Below are 15,174 nucleotides of genomic sequence, written 5' to 3'. Positions count from 1 at the left end.
TGCCATAGTTTGGACAACTCTGCCCTAAATCCTGTTAGCTGACCTTTGCTACTGTTTGGTTTTAATTTTGACAAATCAACTGTTAAAGTTAATTTTGCCTTCCCAACATTAAGCTCTTTGATACTTTTTTTTCTGTTAAGTGAGAGAACATCGCATTATCTTCTTTGTTTATAATATCCTGGTATCTTTGTAGTATTACATATGTCAACAGTTTAATAAGTCTTTTGGGTTAAGTTATTCAGCATGATTTTTTGATACTAGTTTCTGGTTTTGGTCCATTTTACCCACTAACTTTGTACACATGAAGTAGTACAGTTTCCTTGCAACATGAAGGTATTGTAGCAGGCAAAATGACACTATTGAATGGCACTGCAGGCACAATGGGAACTGATATCTGTTGATTTGGAAACCATCTGAGTTGAGCCTTAAGTCTGACTTTATCTATAATAACATTCCTGGTCATAATGCAACAGTAGACTGCAGTATTTGCCACCAATCCTACCCAACACCCCACAAGCATCTTTACCTGACTGTTAAACTCTCTTTCCTTCTGTCTAGACTTGCTCCATTGTTGCTGCCCCCTTATACTCATTGCAACCTGGTTGGCTTAAAGCAAGTTTGTTTGGGTCAGTTTATGATTTCTAAGCTGCAACTATTAATATCTCTAAATTAATGTGACATTGAAATTGTTTTTTTGACATTTGACCTGTTTTGGTTTTGATTCCTATTTTTAGCGGAAGGCTTGACGTTTCTTTCCCATACTTTCCAACTCTGTTCACCATTACAAGCACCTGATGTGGCATCCTTCAAATCGTGGCTGATTGAGACTTGGGTTAATCTGGCGATGGCGGACTACCCTTATGAGGCCAACTTTTTACAACCTCTTCCCGCCTGGCCTATTAAGGTAATTAGGGTATATATCAATGCTAAACCCATTTATTTTACAAATGAATGGGGAGGGGGAATGGAAAGAGAAAAATAATTCCAGTACTGGCTGAGGAAGATCTTAAACTCTGAAAGCTGAGAATCCCATTTATACCCTGCTTTGATGTCACAGTCTGTTGGCAAGGATGATCTCTGAAATCCAAGTGCTAACCAGGCCTGACCTGACGACTTAGCCTCTGAGAACAGATGAGACCAGGCATATCAAGGTGTAACCCTAGGTGACCAGGATGATTTCCAAGCAGTTTGCCATGCACAGCACCTGTGAGTATATTAGAAGAATTTTTTTTCCGCGCAGAGGGTTATTAGAATATGAAATGCATTTTGACAAGTGATTATTAAAGCCGAGTCATCAAAACATTTAAGAAAGAATGAGATAAGTATTTGAAGATGATGGTAAAGAAAAATGTTAGAGCATAGGTAAAGAGCAGGGAAATGGAATTAGAACAAATAGCACTGATGTGGAGCTAGCACATCAGAATGGTTGGTTGTTTTCTGTGCTGAAATTTCTTTGACTCAATGTATCCTTTAATCACTGACCAACATTCCTGTTCTGACTTTGTATATCTGCAGCTTGTGTAAACTGAGTATTCATAGTATCATCGTGAAGATTCATAAAGTGCTATTTGGGCTTGATGGCGGGTATGCTGTAAACCATTTTTACACGAATAACCTGTATAATAGTAGAGACAGTGGAATGCACTTGGTGAAATAATATTCACTAAATACCAGCTTTAATACTAATATGTTTGACTTAATACAAAGAATTATAATTTGTTAATATTAACATTTCATTGTCATCCCAAAATTATATGTGTACATATAGGGCTAGCAATGAACAAAAAGTATCTTTTATTCATATGGTTAATAGTGTTATGACCACTGTAGTGATCCCAAAGAGTCCAAGTAATAGAACAAGCTAAGTGATGCTACATTCTGTGTGCAGCTGCAGTTGCTTTGACCTCGCTCTTAAAACTTTAAGTGCAAACTACAGAGAAGTGCACAAAATCCTAGATATTGGAGAACTAAAATAATTCAGCATCTTACAGCTCAGTGGAGGAACTGGAGAGGGGAAGAAGTAGACACATTTTAAAGTTTATCTGTGCATATATCTATCTTTCATGAATCTTATCAAAAGTAAACTTGCAAGCTTTGCTAAAATCTGACTAATCTATCTTCTAAAACATGTTGGATAATCCATTTTTAAAATTATTTATTCTCAGGTTGTTTGCACCTTTCTTAAGGATCCCTCACTACCAGCAAAGTCACTGCTGCAAAATATCTTCCAGGCTGTGAATATATACTATAACTACACAGGCAATGCAGAATGCCTGAATATATCTCAGACTGCAACTTCCAATCTTGATGATGAAGGCTGGTATTATCAGGTGAATGCTGTTACATGTAGAGCACTATGATGTGATAGTGGTGTAACATGATGAATATGTTAATAAACCGTATTCTAATAAGGACAATTTTCTTTTCTGTGGGGTGACAACAGAACATGATGCTAGAAGCTTTGTGTCATTTTAGCTTTGGTGCTTCCCAAAGCGACCTGACCTTTCTGCTGACTATGTTCTCAACAGCTAGGCCTCCCTGTGTCCCACTACATTAGATATCCATGCAAGATTGCGTTATATGCTAGAAACATGTAAAATTATTCTTCTAGTTTGATTCTGATGGGAAAACCTAGCAATTAAAGAAAATAAATTATCCAAAAATGACAAGTCACAGGTTTGTGTTTCTTGTTGTCTATCTTCCTTCTCCCGCCAGAGGGTTAGGCAGTAAGTGTGTCCTTGCCAGTGTCACCCACATCTTGAGAACAAATAAAAAATAATCTTCAATGTTTAACAATATAAGGTTCTCCCACAATTTTCAAGTGTTCGCTAAAATTGTCTCCTTGAAATAAGTCTGGTTTTGAAAACGCTTCATACATTCATTCCATGGGCTAAATTGATCACAGCTGCTCTGATGAGACCATCCAACATTTTATATATCAAGAATAAGAAAGGTGAAGTTAGAAATTTCTCATCTCTGACTTGCACCATTTAGAAAGTACTGTGATCTATCTTTTTTTGGTCTAAAGTGGATGACCTCACACTTGCCTACATTGAAATCCATTTGCCACAGTTTTGCCCATTCACTTAATCTATTAATATCGCTCTCTAATTTTATGCTTCCATCTGCACTGCTGACAGTGCTGCCTATCTTTGTGTCATCGGCAAACTTGGATATGTGGCTCTCTATCCCGTCATCTAAGTCGTTAATAAATAGTGAATAGTTGAGGCCCCAACACAGATCCCTGTGGGACACCACTTGTCACACCCTGCCAATTTGAGCACCTGCCCATTATCTCTACTCTCTGTCTCCTGCTGCTCAGCCAATTTTCTAACCAGGTCAATAATTTTCCCTCAATTCCATGAGCTTCAACTTTAGCTAACAGTCTCTTAGGAGGGACTTTACCAAATGCCTTTGGAAGTCCACATAAACAACATCCATAGACATGCCCCTGTCCACTACTTGAGTCACCTCTTCAAAAAATTCAATCAGGTTCGTCAGGCATGCCCCACCCTTTACAAATCCATGCTGGCTCTCTCTGATCAGCTGAAAATTTTCAAGGTGTTCAGTCACTCTATCTTTAATTATAGACTCTAGTAATTTCCTGACAACAGGTGTTAGGCTAACTGGTCAATAATTCCCTGATTTCCCTTTCTCACCTTTCTTAAACAGCGGAATGACGTGCAATTTTCCAATCTAAAGGAACGGTTCCTGAATCGAGAGAATTTTGGAAGATTATAGTTAGGGCTTCTGCAATTTTCTCACCGACTTCCTTTAAAACCCTGGGGTAGAAACCATCTGGTCCTGGGGATGTGACATTCTTTAGTGCTATTATTATCTTCATTACTGTTAATTCGCTTACGTTAATTATGGTGAGACCCCTTCCCTGATTCAAAATTAGTTTCCTTGGGGTGTCTGGCATGCTATCCTCTTCCTCTACTGTAATTACTGATGTAAAGTAATTATTTAACATGTCTGCCATTTCCTTATTTTCATTTACAGTATCACCTTTTTCAGTTTTTAAGGGGCCCTCATTGCTCTTGATCACCCTCTTTTTTTCCTGATATAATTGTAAAAAAATTTTGTGTTGATTTTGATATCTCTTGCGAGTTTCTTTTCATACTTCCTTTTTGTAGCTCTTACTATCTGTTTTGTCACCCTTTGCTGTTCTTTGTATCTCTCCCAATTGCCAGGATCTGTGCTATATTTTGCATTTTTGTATGTTTTTCCTTGTAGTTTTATGTTGTCCCTTACCTCTTTTGTCGTCCATGGTTTTTTTTGGCAAGCAGAGCTCTTGCCCCTTTTTTGAACACCTCACCCTTATCTTCTGTTGTTTTACGCATTAACAGATTTGCCCAGTTTACTGTGGACAGTCTCTGTCTCATCCCATTGATTGGACTTACCTAAATTTAGAATCTTAGTAGCTGTTATGGGTTTCTCCCTTTCAAACACAACGTTGAACTCAATCATATTATGATCGCTATTAGATATGTCCTGTCCACAAAAAGCAGGACAAATCCAATCCGGCTAATTACCACCCCATCAGTCTACTCTCGATCATCAGCAAAGTGATGGCAGGTGTCGTTGACAATGCAATCAAGCGGCACTTACTCACCAATAACCTGCTCACCGATGCTCAGTTTGGGTTCTGCCAGGACCACTCTGCTCCAGACCTCATTACAGTGTTGGTCCAAAATGGACAAAAGAGCTGAATTCCGGAGGTGAGGTGAGAGTGACTGCCCTTGACATCAAGGCAGCATTTGACCGAGTGTGGCACCAAGGAGCCTTAGTAAAATTGAAGTCAATGGGAATCGGGGGGAAAATTCTCCAGTGGCTGGAGTCATACCTCGCACAAAGGAAGATGGTAGTGGTTGTTGGAGGCCAATCATCTCAGCCCCAGGGCATTGCTGCAGGAGTCCCTCGGCAGTGTCCTAGGCCCAACCATCTTCAGCTGCTTCATCAATGACCTTCCTTCCATCATAAGGTCAGAAATGGGGATGTTCGCTGATGATTGCAGTGTTCAGTTCCATTCGCAACCCCTCAAATAATGAAGCAGTCCGTGCCCGCATGCAGCAAGACCTGGACAACATCCAGGCTTGGGCTCATAAGTGGCAAGTAACATTTGTGCCAGGCAATGACCATCTCCAACAAAAGAGAGTCTAACCACCTCCCCTTGACATTCAACGGCATTACCATCGCCGAATCCTCCACCATCAACATCCTGGGGGTCACAATTGACCAGAAACTTAATTGGACCATTCATATAAATACTGTGGCTACAAGAGTAGGTCAGAGGCTGGGTATTCTGCAGCGAGTGACTCACCTCCTGACTCCCCAAAGCCTTTCCACCATCTACAAGGCAGAAGTCAGGAGTGTGATGGAATACTCTCCACTTGCCTGGATAAGTGCAGCTCCAACAACACTCAAGAAGCTCGACACCATCCAGGACAAAGCAGCCCGCTTGATTGGCACCCCATCCATCACCCTAAACATTCACTCCCTTCACCACCGGTGCACAGTGGCTGCAGTGTGTACCATCCACAGGATGCATTGCAGCAACTTGCCAAGGCTTCTTCGACAGCACTTCCCAAACCCGCGACCTTTACCACCTAGAAGGACAAGAGCAGCAGGTACATGGGAACAACACCACCTGCACGTTCCCCTCCAAGTCACACACCATCCCGACTTGGAAATATATCGCCGTTCCTTCATCGTCGCTGGGTCAAAATCCTGGAACTCCCTTCCTAACAGCACTGTGGGAGAACCTTCACCACACGGACTGCAACGGTTCAAGAAGGCGGCTCACCACCACTTTCTCAAGGGCAATTAGGAATGGGTAATAAATGCCGGCCTCGCCAGCGATGCCCACATCCCATGAACGAATAAAAAATGTTCATGCACCATTAGGATGTTAACTAAATCTGGCTCATTACTCATTATTAAATCTAATATGGCCTGCCCCCTTGTTGGTTCTAGGACATATATGGGTCTACCATATTTCTAAGTTCCTGGTAACACCGGGATCTACAAGGTTTTGGTTTTCATCTTAACCGGTTAACTTCTTCCCAGTGGGAAAATTATTTTAGTTTCCAACAAGGTTTCAACATCATCACTTCGGTGTCTGAGTTTCTAATGTACATAAAATTTGAGCCAAGTTGTCTAAAGAAATTATTGGTTACAGATTTACATTGTTGTCACTTTTTTTGTGATCAGACCTGTACAGAAATGGTGATGCCTTCATGTTCAGATGGCGTCCATGACATGTTTGAACTGGTGCCGTGGGACTTACAAGACTTTTCTGATAACTGCAAGAAAGACTGGGGAGTGCGTCCTAGACCTGACTGGATTGCTACAGTCTATGGTGGTAAAAATATCAGTTCACACAGCAATATTGTCTTCAGGTGAGTTTTTATAAAACTGGAAGACTTTTCAAGCATCATCTGGAAACCAAAGTTTTTTTTTTAAATAACATGTACACTTGCTAGTTTAGAGTGAAATTAGAGTACTTTTTGGGAACAAAGACATCTTATTACAGCTATTTTGGTGGCAATGGTGCATGGAGACAACTTCTAGGTGTAGAGAATGTACAGTGGATAGGCTGGAGATGTCTGGGCACTAACATTTTCTAATGGGTCGTTGAAAGGTTTGGCTAAATGGGTTGATCAGATTAGCATGCTTAGCTTACACTCTTTCTCTGACTACCAACCAGCTGTATGGTGTTATAATTTAGAATTTGATGATCTTGTATTTTTTAACGGAGCATTCACAATTGAATCAAAAGCAGTTGTCCTGCCAAATAAGTTATTAGGTAGTATTCATGTTGGAAGCTGTGCAGGAGTCTGTGCGTTCCTTGCCCACTGTCCCAGCATTAAGCAGCTGAGCGATGGATTTCCAAATAGTTTGGAAGCCCAGTTTGTGCATTTGATGAGCATAAAGGCTAGTTTTCCTGTGGACAGCTTGTGCTTTGTGAAGCTATTAAGCTGTTGAGATTTTCATCCCTGCCTCCTTAGGCATGTAATTTTCAAATATTTATTATGAGACCCATACAGTAGAAACCAAATATTACTGATTTGTGGGAAAATTGAATAAACCAATTTGCTCAATACAACAGCAACATGTTGCATTTATAATAGTAGCTTTAATATAAAGTAACGTCCCAAGGGGCTTCACAGATGGGTGTAAGGAAATGTACACCAAGCCGGGAAGGGGGACATCAGGAGGGGTGACTCAAAGCATGTTAGAAGAGATGAGTTTTGAGGTGGTTTTTAAAGGTGAAGACAGTGGTGAAGAGGTTTAGGGAGGGAATTCCAGAGAGTAGAAGAAGCAGGAATTCAGTACAGCAGCAAGAAATAAAATTTTGCTTCGGTTTGAAGGGTAACAATGTCACTGGAGAAAGCAAGTAACTTAGGGGCGAAGGATGGTAGCCAGGTTAAAGAAACAAGTGGCAAACTTCAGGGACCTGCCTTCTTATGGAGATGGAGGTTTGTTTGGGTCGGGATCACGAGATCCATGAAGAATATGTTACACACTTCTTGGAGGGAAGTGGCTGTGGGAGTGATTGCCACCTCCTTGACCCTTTGGGACTCCACTGCATTGTAGGAAGAGGTTTAATGACCTCAACAGAGCAGCCAAGATAAGATACTGCTCCCCCTTATCATCCCTTGTTATCTCTTTATATGTGTTTTACTCCTTCATTCATTATCCTTACCGGGCCAGAGGAGCCAGAGGTGAAAGGGGGGAGCAGAGGCTCTGCAGAAGTGAGCCCCCAGGCCTACGGTATCAGATCTCTGGGGTCTTGCTCATCCAGCATCCTTTTTAGAGCATCACACTCACATGGAGCCACTGAGGACCATCTTGGAGGACCTGAGACAGATTGCAGGGACTACAATTGAGTCAAATGCATCCTCCGTGCTAATATCTGAGAAGGATTTGACACAATGCAGCGCTACTTGGAGCGGATGGTGGCACCACAAATATCTGCATCTGTCCGCCTGAGAGAGAGGCTTCCAGACCAGTAAGTGCATCCAAAGTGGATTCTTTGACCACTGGCCTTCAGGGACTGTTTGGAGATGGAAAACGGCTTTAGGGCTCATAACTGCTCATTTCTGGAGTGCGTCCTTAGATGCCTGCTTGTGTAGGTATTAAGATACAGGATCAGGCTGCCCACGCACCTGCAGTGGCATTGCAGCCTGTAGCAGATCCTTCCGGGACACAAAAACCCCAGAGACGAGGGCGGCCTTGGCCCCAAGAAGGTCACAATACCACAGCACAGCCAAGCACCACTGGTGTCCCTGGCTCTCTGGTATCACCTTGGCAAAGCACCAGGATAGGTTTAAGGACACTACAGAGAGGCCCAGCGATAGGCATGGTGGTAAAAAGAAGCACCTGTTGTGAATATATATGTGCACAGTAAGAACACTTTGTGATATGAAGTCCAATGTTCTGAAGTATGTCTTTTTCTTATGTTGAGAAAATGTTTGGAGGTCAGTTTACAAAGGGAAACAGTTCCTTCTGTGCATCTTTACTGAATCGTTGCCTCCTAAAACAGACCTTTTCTGAGACATAAGCACAATAACTGCAGATGCTGGAAATCTGAAATAAAAACAGAAAATGTTCATCTGCTGAAATGCCTCAATTTTAAAATTCTCATCCTTGCTTTCAAACACCCCCATGGCCTCACCCCTCCCTCTCTCTGTAACCTCCTCCAGCCCCAAAACTCTCCGAGATCTCTGCGCTCCTCCAATTCTTGCCTCTTGCTCATCCTCGATTTTAATTGCTCCATCATTGGCGGCCGTACCTTCAGCTTTGGAATTTCCTTCCTAAATCTTTCCGCTTCTCTAATTCTCTCTCCTCCTTTGAAACACTCCTTAAAACATACCTCTTTGACCAAGCTTTTGGTCACCTGACATAATATCTCCTTATGTGGCTCGGGGTCAAATTTGTTTGATAATGCTCCTGTGAAGCGCCTTGGGATGTTTTATTACGTTAAAGGTGCTATATAAATGCAAGTTGTTCTTGTTGAAACACTTAGCAGGCCAGGCAGCATCTGTGGAGAGAGAAACATAGTTATCGTTTCAGGTCGATGACCTTTCATCAGAACTAATAAAATTCATGGGGAATGGTCTTTGAGTGTGACTGAAAATTACATTTAATGGCTAGTTTCTTCACAGTGCATGGGCTAACGCCTCCCCAAAACAGAACAGAAGCCTATTTCTTCTTAAAGTAGGTACAGGTTCTAAATTGCAATAATGTCAGTATAACAAGTAAGGGGGTCGTGGGGGGGGGGGCGGATCTCGTGAAAATAACACAAGCCTGAAGATAAAAGAAATAGGAGATGAGAGTAAAGGTCAGACCAAGGTAAAGAATAAGGGTAACATAAACTGTCAAGGAATAGATACGGTTATAGAACATGAGTATCAAATGACTGTTTGTTTGTTTAAAAATAAAGTGAGCGGAACAATTAATAAAAACAAATTAAATTGCCTGCACAGCATCAGAAACAAAACCAGGGAACTTGCGGCAACAATTCGTAGCGAGGAGCCAGATGTAGAAGGGATAACTGAAACATGGCTTAATAAGGAACAGGACTGGCAGTTAAATATTGCAGCATATAACGTATTTAGAAAGGATATGGAAGGAAGAAAGGAGGTGGGTAGCTGTATTAATTGGATGTAACAAAAAGTGATATAAGTAACATTAAGATAGAAACAGAATCCATATGGATTGAGACAAAGGATAGGAAGGGATTGATCATGTTAATAGGTAAATTCTACAGACCACCTAATAGTGGAAGATGAAATATGTAGACAAATCTATGAAATAAGTAAAAGATCATAGAATATTAATCATGGGAGATTTCAACTACCCCCAAATAAACTGGCAAGAAGGGGTAGGGAAAGAGGAAAAGGGAAGAGTTTTTACAGCGTGTTCAGGATTCCTTTCTAACCCAGTATGTAAGAAGCCCAACAAGAGAGGAATCACTACTGGATCTAGTAATGGGAAATGAACCAGAGCAGATAAGCGAAGGAAACATAGGGGAACACTAGGCAATAGCGATCATAACATAATATGGTTTAAAATAATGATTGCAAAAGACATAAGTAAGACAAAGACCAAGTAATAGATTGGGAGAAAAGTTTTTTTTGAGGGGATGAGAATGGAACTAGGGATGGTAAACTGGAACATTATTTTGACAAAGAGGTAGAACAGCAGTGGGACAAATTCAAAATGTTTATCAATAGAGTTCAGGAGAAATATATTCCTCCTAAGAGACTAGAACAAATTAGCCATAATGCAACACTATGCATGAATAAACAGATAAGGATAAAATTGAAATTAAAGAAAAAGGCATACTCTAAGTACATAGGCAATATAGGAGTGGATGACAAAAGGGAATATGAAGAGATTAGGAAAGCAAAGAGGAACTACAAAATTAAATTATCGAGGAATATAAAAAGAAATATCGGGGCAGAAATTGCTTGGCGATATGACAGCTTTGAACTAAAGGGACATTGCCCGCTGCAATCAGTGAAATCATTAAACCAGCTTCAACTTGCTCACTGCCCAGCTGGAAAGTAAGTAATATCGTCACAAAACAGGTACACTCCAAGGTAATAAAGGGCTATGGGGATGGGGCGGGAAAGTGGAGTTGAGGTCGAAGATCAGCCATGATCTTATTGAATGGCGGAGCTCGAGGGGCCGTAAGGCCTCCTCCTGCTCCTTTTTTTTAATGTTCTCATGAAGGGTAATAATCTTATAGCGGTAATAATCTTATAGCAGTATTAATCTCTTAAAGTCTGAGTTTTGGTGTCTAATCTTTAACTTAGTATGAGCTAATATAGTCTGTGTAACAGATCCCTTGGTATTTGTCTTGATTGCTTTAAATTGATGGATGAAGGGAGTCAGAACCAATTGACACACTTGTATTTAATGCATTGCTCACCCTGAGCAGCTTAGTTTATTACTTTATTTTGTATAATGGTATTTGAGCTTTCTCTTAACTGTAGTTTTTGCTTTTCACAGCAATGGTGATCTGGATCCCTGGGCAAGTGGAGGGGTGACTAAATCAATCTCTGATACCTTGGTTGCCATAAGTATTTCCGAAGGAGCTCATCATTTAGATCTGCGCTCCAGTAATGATGCGGACCCGTCCTCTGTACAAAATGCACGAGCTCTGGAAGTTGAATATATTAAAAAGTGGATAGAAGAGGCAAAAGCTGAACCAGTGCAGTGATTAGATGAAACACACACTTCTCTTAATCATTAAACTATATTCTATATGGTATATAGTTCCTGGATGTTGCTGATTTTCTACTTGACTTGGTGTATATTCCTTTCACAGCACAGTTTGCTTTGATTAATTTACAACAACTGATGTCCTCATGTTGCCCAGAAGAGAAATTTTACATTTTGTATTTAAGAAAGTCTATACTTGGTGATGCTGGTCAGACTATCTAATAATCAAGGGAAAGCTTCATTTTGTTTCACGTAATGTACCTTGTAATCCAAATCACACCTTGTTAATTTGATACCTATGTGTGCTAATATAATCCCTGGCTTTGATTAGATTATTAACTTGTGGCATCCTGTGTTAAACTACATATCTGAATTGTGGTTTGCTGGTCGGACCTTCCTGATTCAAATTTAAGTTGTGTTTCACTGGATTTGTGAATAATTCCATTCCTTTATAACTGGAAGAGAAATTATGCAAGTTCAATGACTCCATGACATTTAAGAATGTGCTGGACTTGTACCTGAAAATGAATTTGTCTTTTGTTATTGCCTTCCTTTTCCATTCTACATTAATGCCTTTTGATGTTACATTTATCCATTGTTTAAAATGTCTTAAAGATTAAATTTCTGTTATTCCTGTTAATTATGTTTTCTTTAAATAAATTACACGCATAAAGCCAGAAAATCAATTTGTCTTTTACACTGCATTTATATCTTTCACTTACAACTTTTGAACATTTTCTAAGTAACCGTTGCACCATCTGACACACGACTAGATTTTGAGACCTCTGATAATTTATTTTTTTTCCTTCCTACGCTGATGGTGCTGAATCGTGCTGGGATATGGTTTCACGTGTGCCAGGCATCCTCTTGCTCAAGAGGCCATTCTTCATGTGTTGGCCCAGATGGTGAATGTTGGCAGACTGTTCAACCACAACAATCCCTTCTAATTTTAAAAATTCTACCCAGACAAACTTCGTCTGTGGATCACCATCAATAAAACTTTCCTTTCAATGACTGTAATTCTGTCTTTAAGGCCATCCATCCTTTTTTTTCATTTTCTATCTCTCCTAAAAATTGATAGTTGGATATATTTTGCTCCCAGTCTCACCCTGGCTGAAGTCAATTTTCTGTCAAGCTTATAATATTATGCCCCTCTATTCTAATTAATGTTAATAGTTCCCTGACTTTATTTCTAATACTGTGCACATTTGCATATAGTCACTGCAACCCCAATCCTTTTATATTTCTCAGTAGCCTCTTCCTGTCTATTTTTTTCTTATTTTCTTCACTACCTTTTTTCTTACCCTAGGGCAGGTCGGACAGACGTTACGTCTCTCCATAGCTCTTCCTCCACCACTTGAATTCACTATTTTAGATTGCTTTGCCCCCAGCGGTATGCTTACTCTTAGCTCCTCCCATATGCTGCAATATTTGCCCCTCTCCACTGCCATACTATTTTAAATCATCCTCCACTGCCCTATTTACCCTGTCTTCAAGGACATAGGTACCGGTCTGGTTTAGGTAAAGCCCGCCATGTCTGTAGAGCTTCCCATTGCTCTAAAACTCACCACAATGCTTAGAAATCTGAAACCCTGTCGTCTAGCCCATTTGTTGAGCTACACATTGATGTGTCTAATCTGCTTCTGCCTAACTGGCCAGCATGTGGCACAGGAGTAATCTTGAGATTACTGATTTAACCTAACAACTAACTCCTCAAATTCCTTTTGTAAGATGCCCATCCATTTATTCTCTATGTCACTAGTTCCAACATGAACTACAACTTAAGGGTGTTCACCTTGGCTTCCAAATCTTCTCCAGCTGCTCCATAACGTCCCATAAATTTGAGACCTTGGAGGCAACAGACTATTTGGAACTTCTTTTCACAGCTACAGAAAAGGCTATACATTTCTGTAATGATTGAATCCCCTAAAATTATCGTTTGCCTTTTTTCAACAATATCACTTTTGTGGTACCATGATGTTGCTTGTGATTTCCTTTTGAGTTGCCATCTTCAACTGTGTCATATGTAACCATCACCGTATACTCATTGGACAACTTCAAAGCCCCTGGAGTTTGTTGCACTCCCTCTTCATGAGTCCTCCCCCTCCAGTGGGTGGTCACTTATTTCCTTTCCCCTGCCTCACTATTTATCTCCACCTGCAGGATGACCACCTCCTACAGTGTGTGTTTTAGGTACCTTTTCTCTTCTGGTAAAGGGCAAGACAACTGCAACTGTTTCTCAAGCTGAGTAATGTTGAGTTTGAGCAAGCCTTCCTGAGCGCACTTCTTGCACCTGTGGTTGTCCTGGCCACTCGTATTGTAACTTTCAACTTCGCCAGAGGATTGAAACAGGTTGTAGCTAGACCCAAAGCAGAAGACTGTTGTAAGAGACTCAGGTTACTTGATTTTTTTATCTAACTCTTATCCCACAATGTATGCCATTCTCATGCTGAGAGGATAAGCAAAGGTGCCTGCTCCCAGGCCTTTACCTGTGGCATTCACTATGTGGTCAGTAGGAGCAAGTAGCATAGGTCAATATATCCTCCCAATTTCTTTCAAATATCATGGATGAGATAAAGAAACTTAATGTGGGGAATCAAGGACATAACCCCACCTCATCCTGTCACTTTGAGGTACTTAACTGAAGTCCCTCATCCCTCATACCATTCCAGTAAATCTCTTTTGCACCCTCTCTAAGGCATTGAAATCCTTCCTAAAGTGTGGTGCCTAGAATTGAACACAATACTCCAGCTGAGGTCTAACAAGTGTTTTATAAAGGTTTAGCATAACTTCCTTGCTTTTGTACTCTATGCCTCTATTAATAAAGCCTAGGATCTCATGCTTTTTTAATAGCCTTCTCAACTTGACCTGCCACCTTCAAAGATTTGTGCACATACACCCCCAGGTCTATCTGTTCCTGTACCCACTTTAAAGTTGCATTATTTAGTTTATATTCTTGCTACCAAAATGTATCACTTCACACTTCTGCATTAAATTTAATCTGCCATGTGTCTGCCCATTTCACCAGTCTGTCTATGTCCTCCAGATGTCTGTTACTATCCTTCACATTGTTTACTACATTTCTGAATTTCATGTCATCTGCAAACTTTGAAATTATACCTTCTATACCCAAGTCCAGGTCCATTAATATATATCAAAAAGAACAGTGGTCCTAAAAACGACCCCTGGGGAACACCACTGTATACTTCCCTCCAGTCTGAAAAACAACCCTTCACTACAGTCTGTTTTCTGTCCCTTAGCCAATTTTGTATTCACGCTACCATTGCCCTTTAATCCCATGGGCTTTAATTTTGCTTACAAGTCTTGGTACTTTATCAAATGCCTTTTGAAAGTCCATATACACATCAACTGCATTACCCTCATCAACCCTCTCCATTATTACATCTAAGAACTCAATCAAGTTAGTCAAACACAATTTTCCTTTAACAAATCCCTGCTGACTTTCATTTATTAGCTCATACTTTTCCAAGTGCCAATTCATTTTGTTCCGGATTATTGTCTCTAAAAGTTTCCCCATCACCGACGTTAGGCCGACTGGCCTCTAATTGCTGGGTTTTCCCTGTCCTTTTTTTGGTCAGGGGTGTAACATTTGCAATTCTCCAGTCCTCTGGCACCATCCCCATTTCTAAGGAGGATTAGAAGATTGTGGCCAGAGCCTTCGCAATTTCTACCCTCAGCTCCCTCAGTAACGTAGGATGCATCCCATCTGGACCGGGTGACTTTTCTACTTTGAGTACTGCCAACCTTGTAAGTGCCTCCTCTTTATCTATTTTTATCCTATCCAATATTACCTCTTTTACTGCTACAATGGCAGCATCCTCTTCTCTAGTGACGACCGATGCGAAGTATTCATTTAGTACCTCAGCCATGCCCTCTGTCTCCACAAGAGGATATTTTTTGTCCCTAATTGGCACCACC

General features: G+C 40.7%; 1 protein-coding gene across 1 annotated transcript in view; it reads left to right on the top strand.

The window, feature by feature from the left end:
• The window catches only part of prcp (prolylcarboxypeptidase (angiotensinase C)), a 32,472-nt gene extending 20,561 nt beyond the window's left edge, over positions 1 to 11,911 (top strand). Inside the window, exons 6-9 of the mRNA XM_067986264.1 lie at positions 735 to 904; positions 2,166 to 2,330; positions 6,214 to 6,401; positions 11,023 to 11,911. Of these exons, the coding sequence (XP_067842365.1) occupies positions 735 to 904; positions 2,166 to 2,330; positions 6,214 to 6,401; positions 11,023 to 11,233 (734 nt within the window). The 3' untranslated portion in view covers positions 11,234 to 11,911. The remainder of the gene's footprint in view (positions 1 to 734; positions 905 to 2,165; positions 2,331 to 6,213; positions 6,402 to 11,022) is intronic.
• Positions 11,912 to 15,174: the final 3,263 nt, after the last annotated feature.

Source organism: Heptranchias perlo, chromosome 6 (genome assembly GCF_035084215.1).
Source record: "Heptranchias perlo isolate sHepPer1 chromosome 6, sHepPer1.hap1, whole genome shotgun sequence".
Classification (NCBI taxonomy): Eukaryota; Metazoa; Chordata; class Chondrichthyes; order Hexanchiformes; family Hexanchidae; genus Heptranchias; species Heptranchias perlo.
The sequence above is the reverse complement of the archived record's forward strand: the minus strand, read 5'-3'. Positions and strand labels throughout refer to the sequence as shown.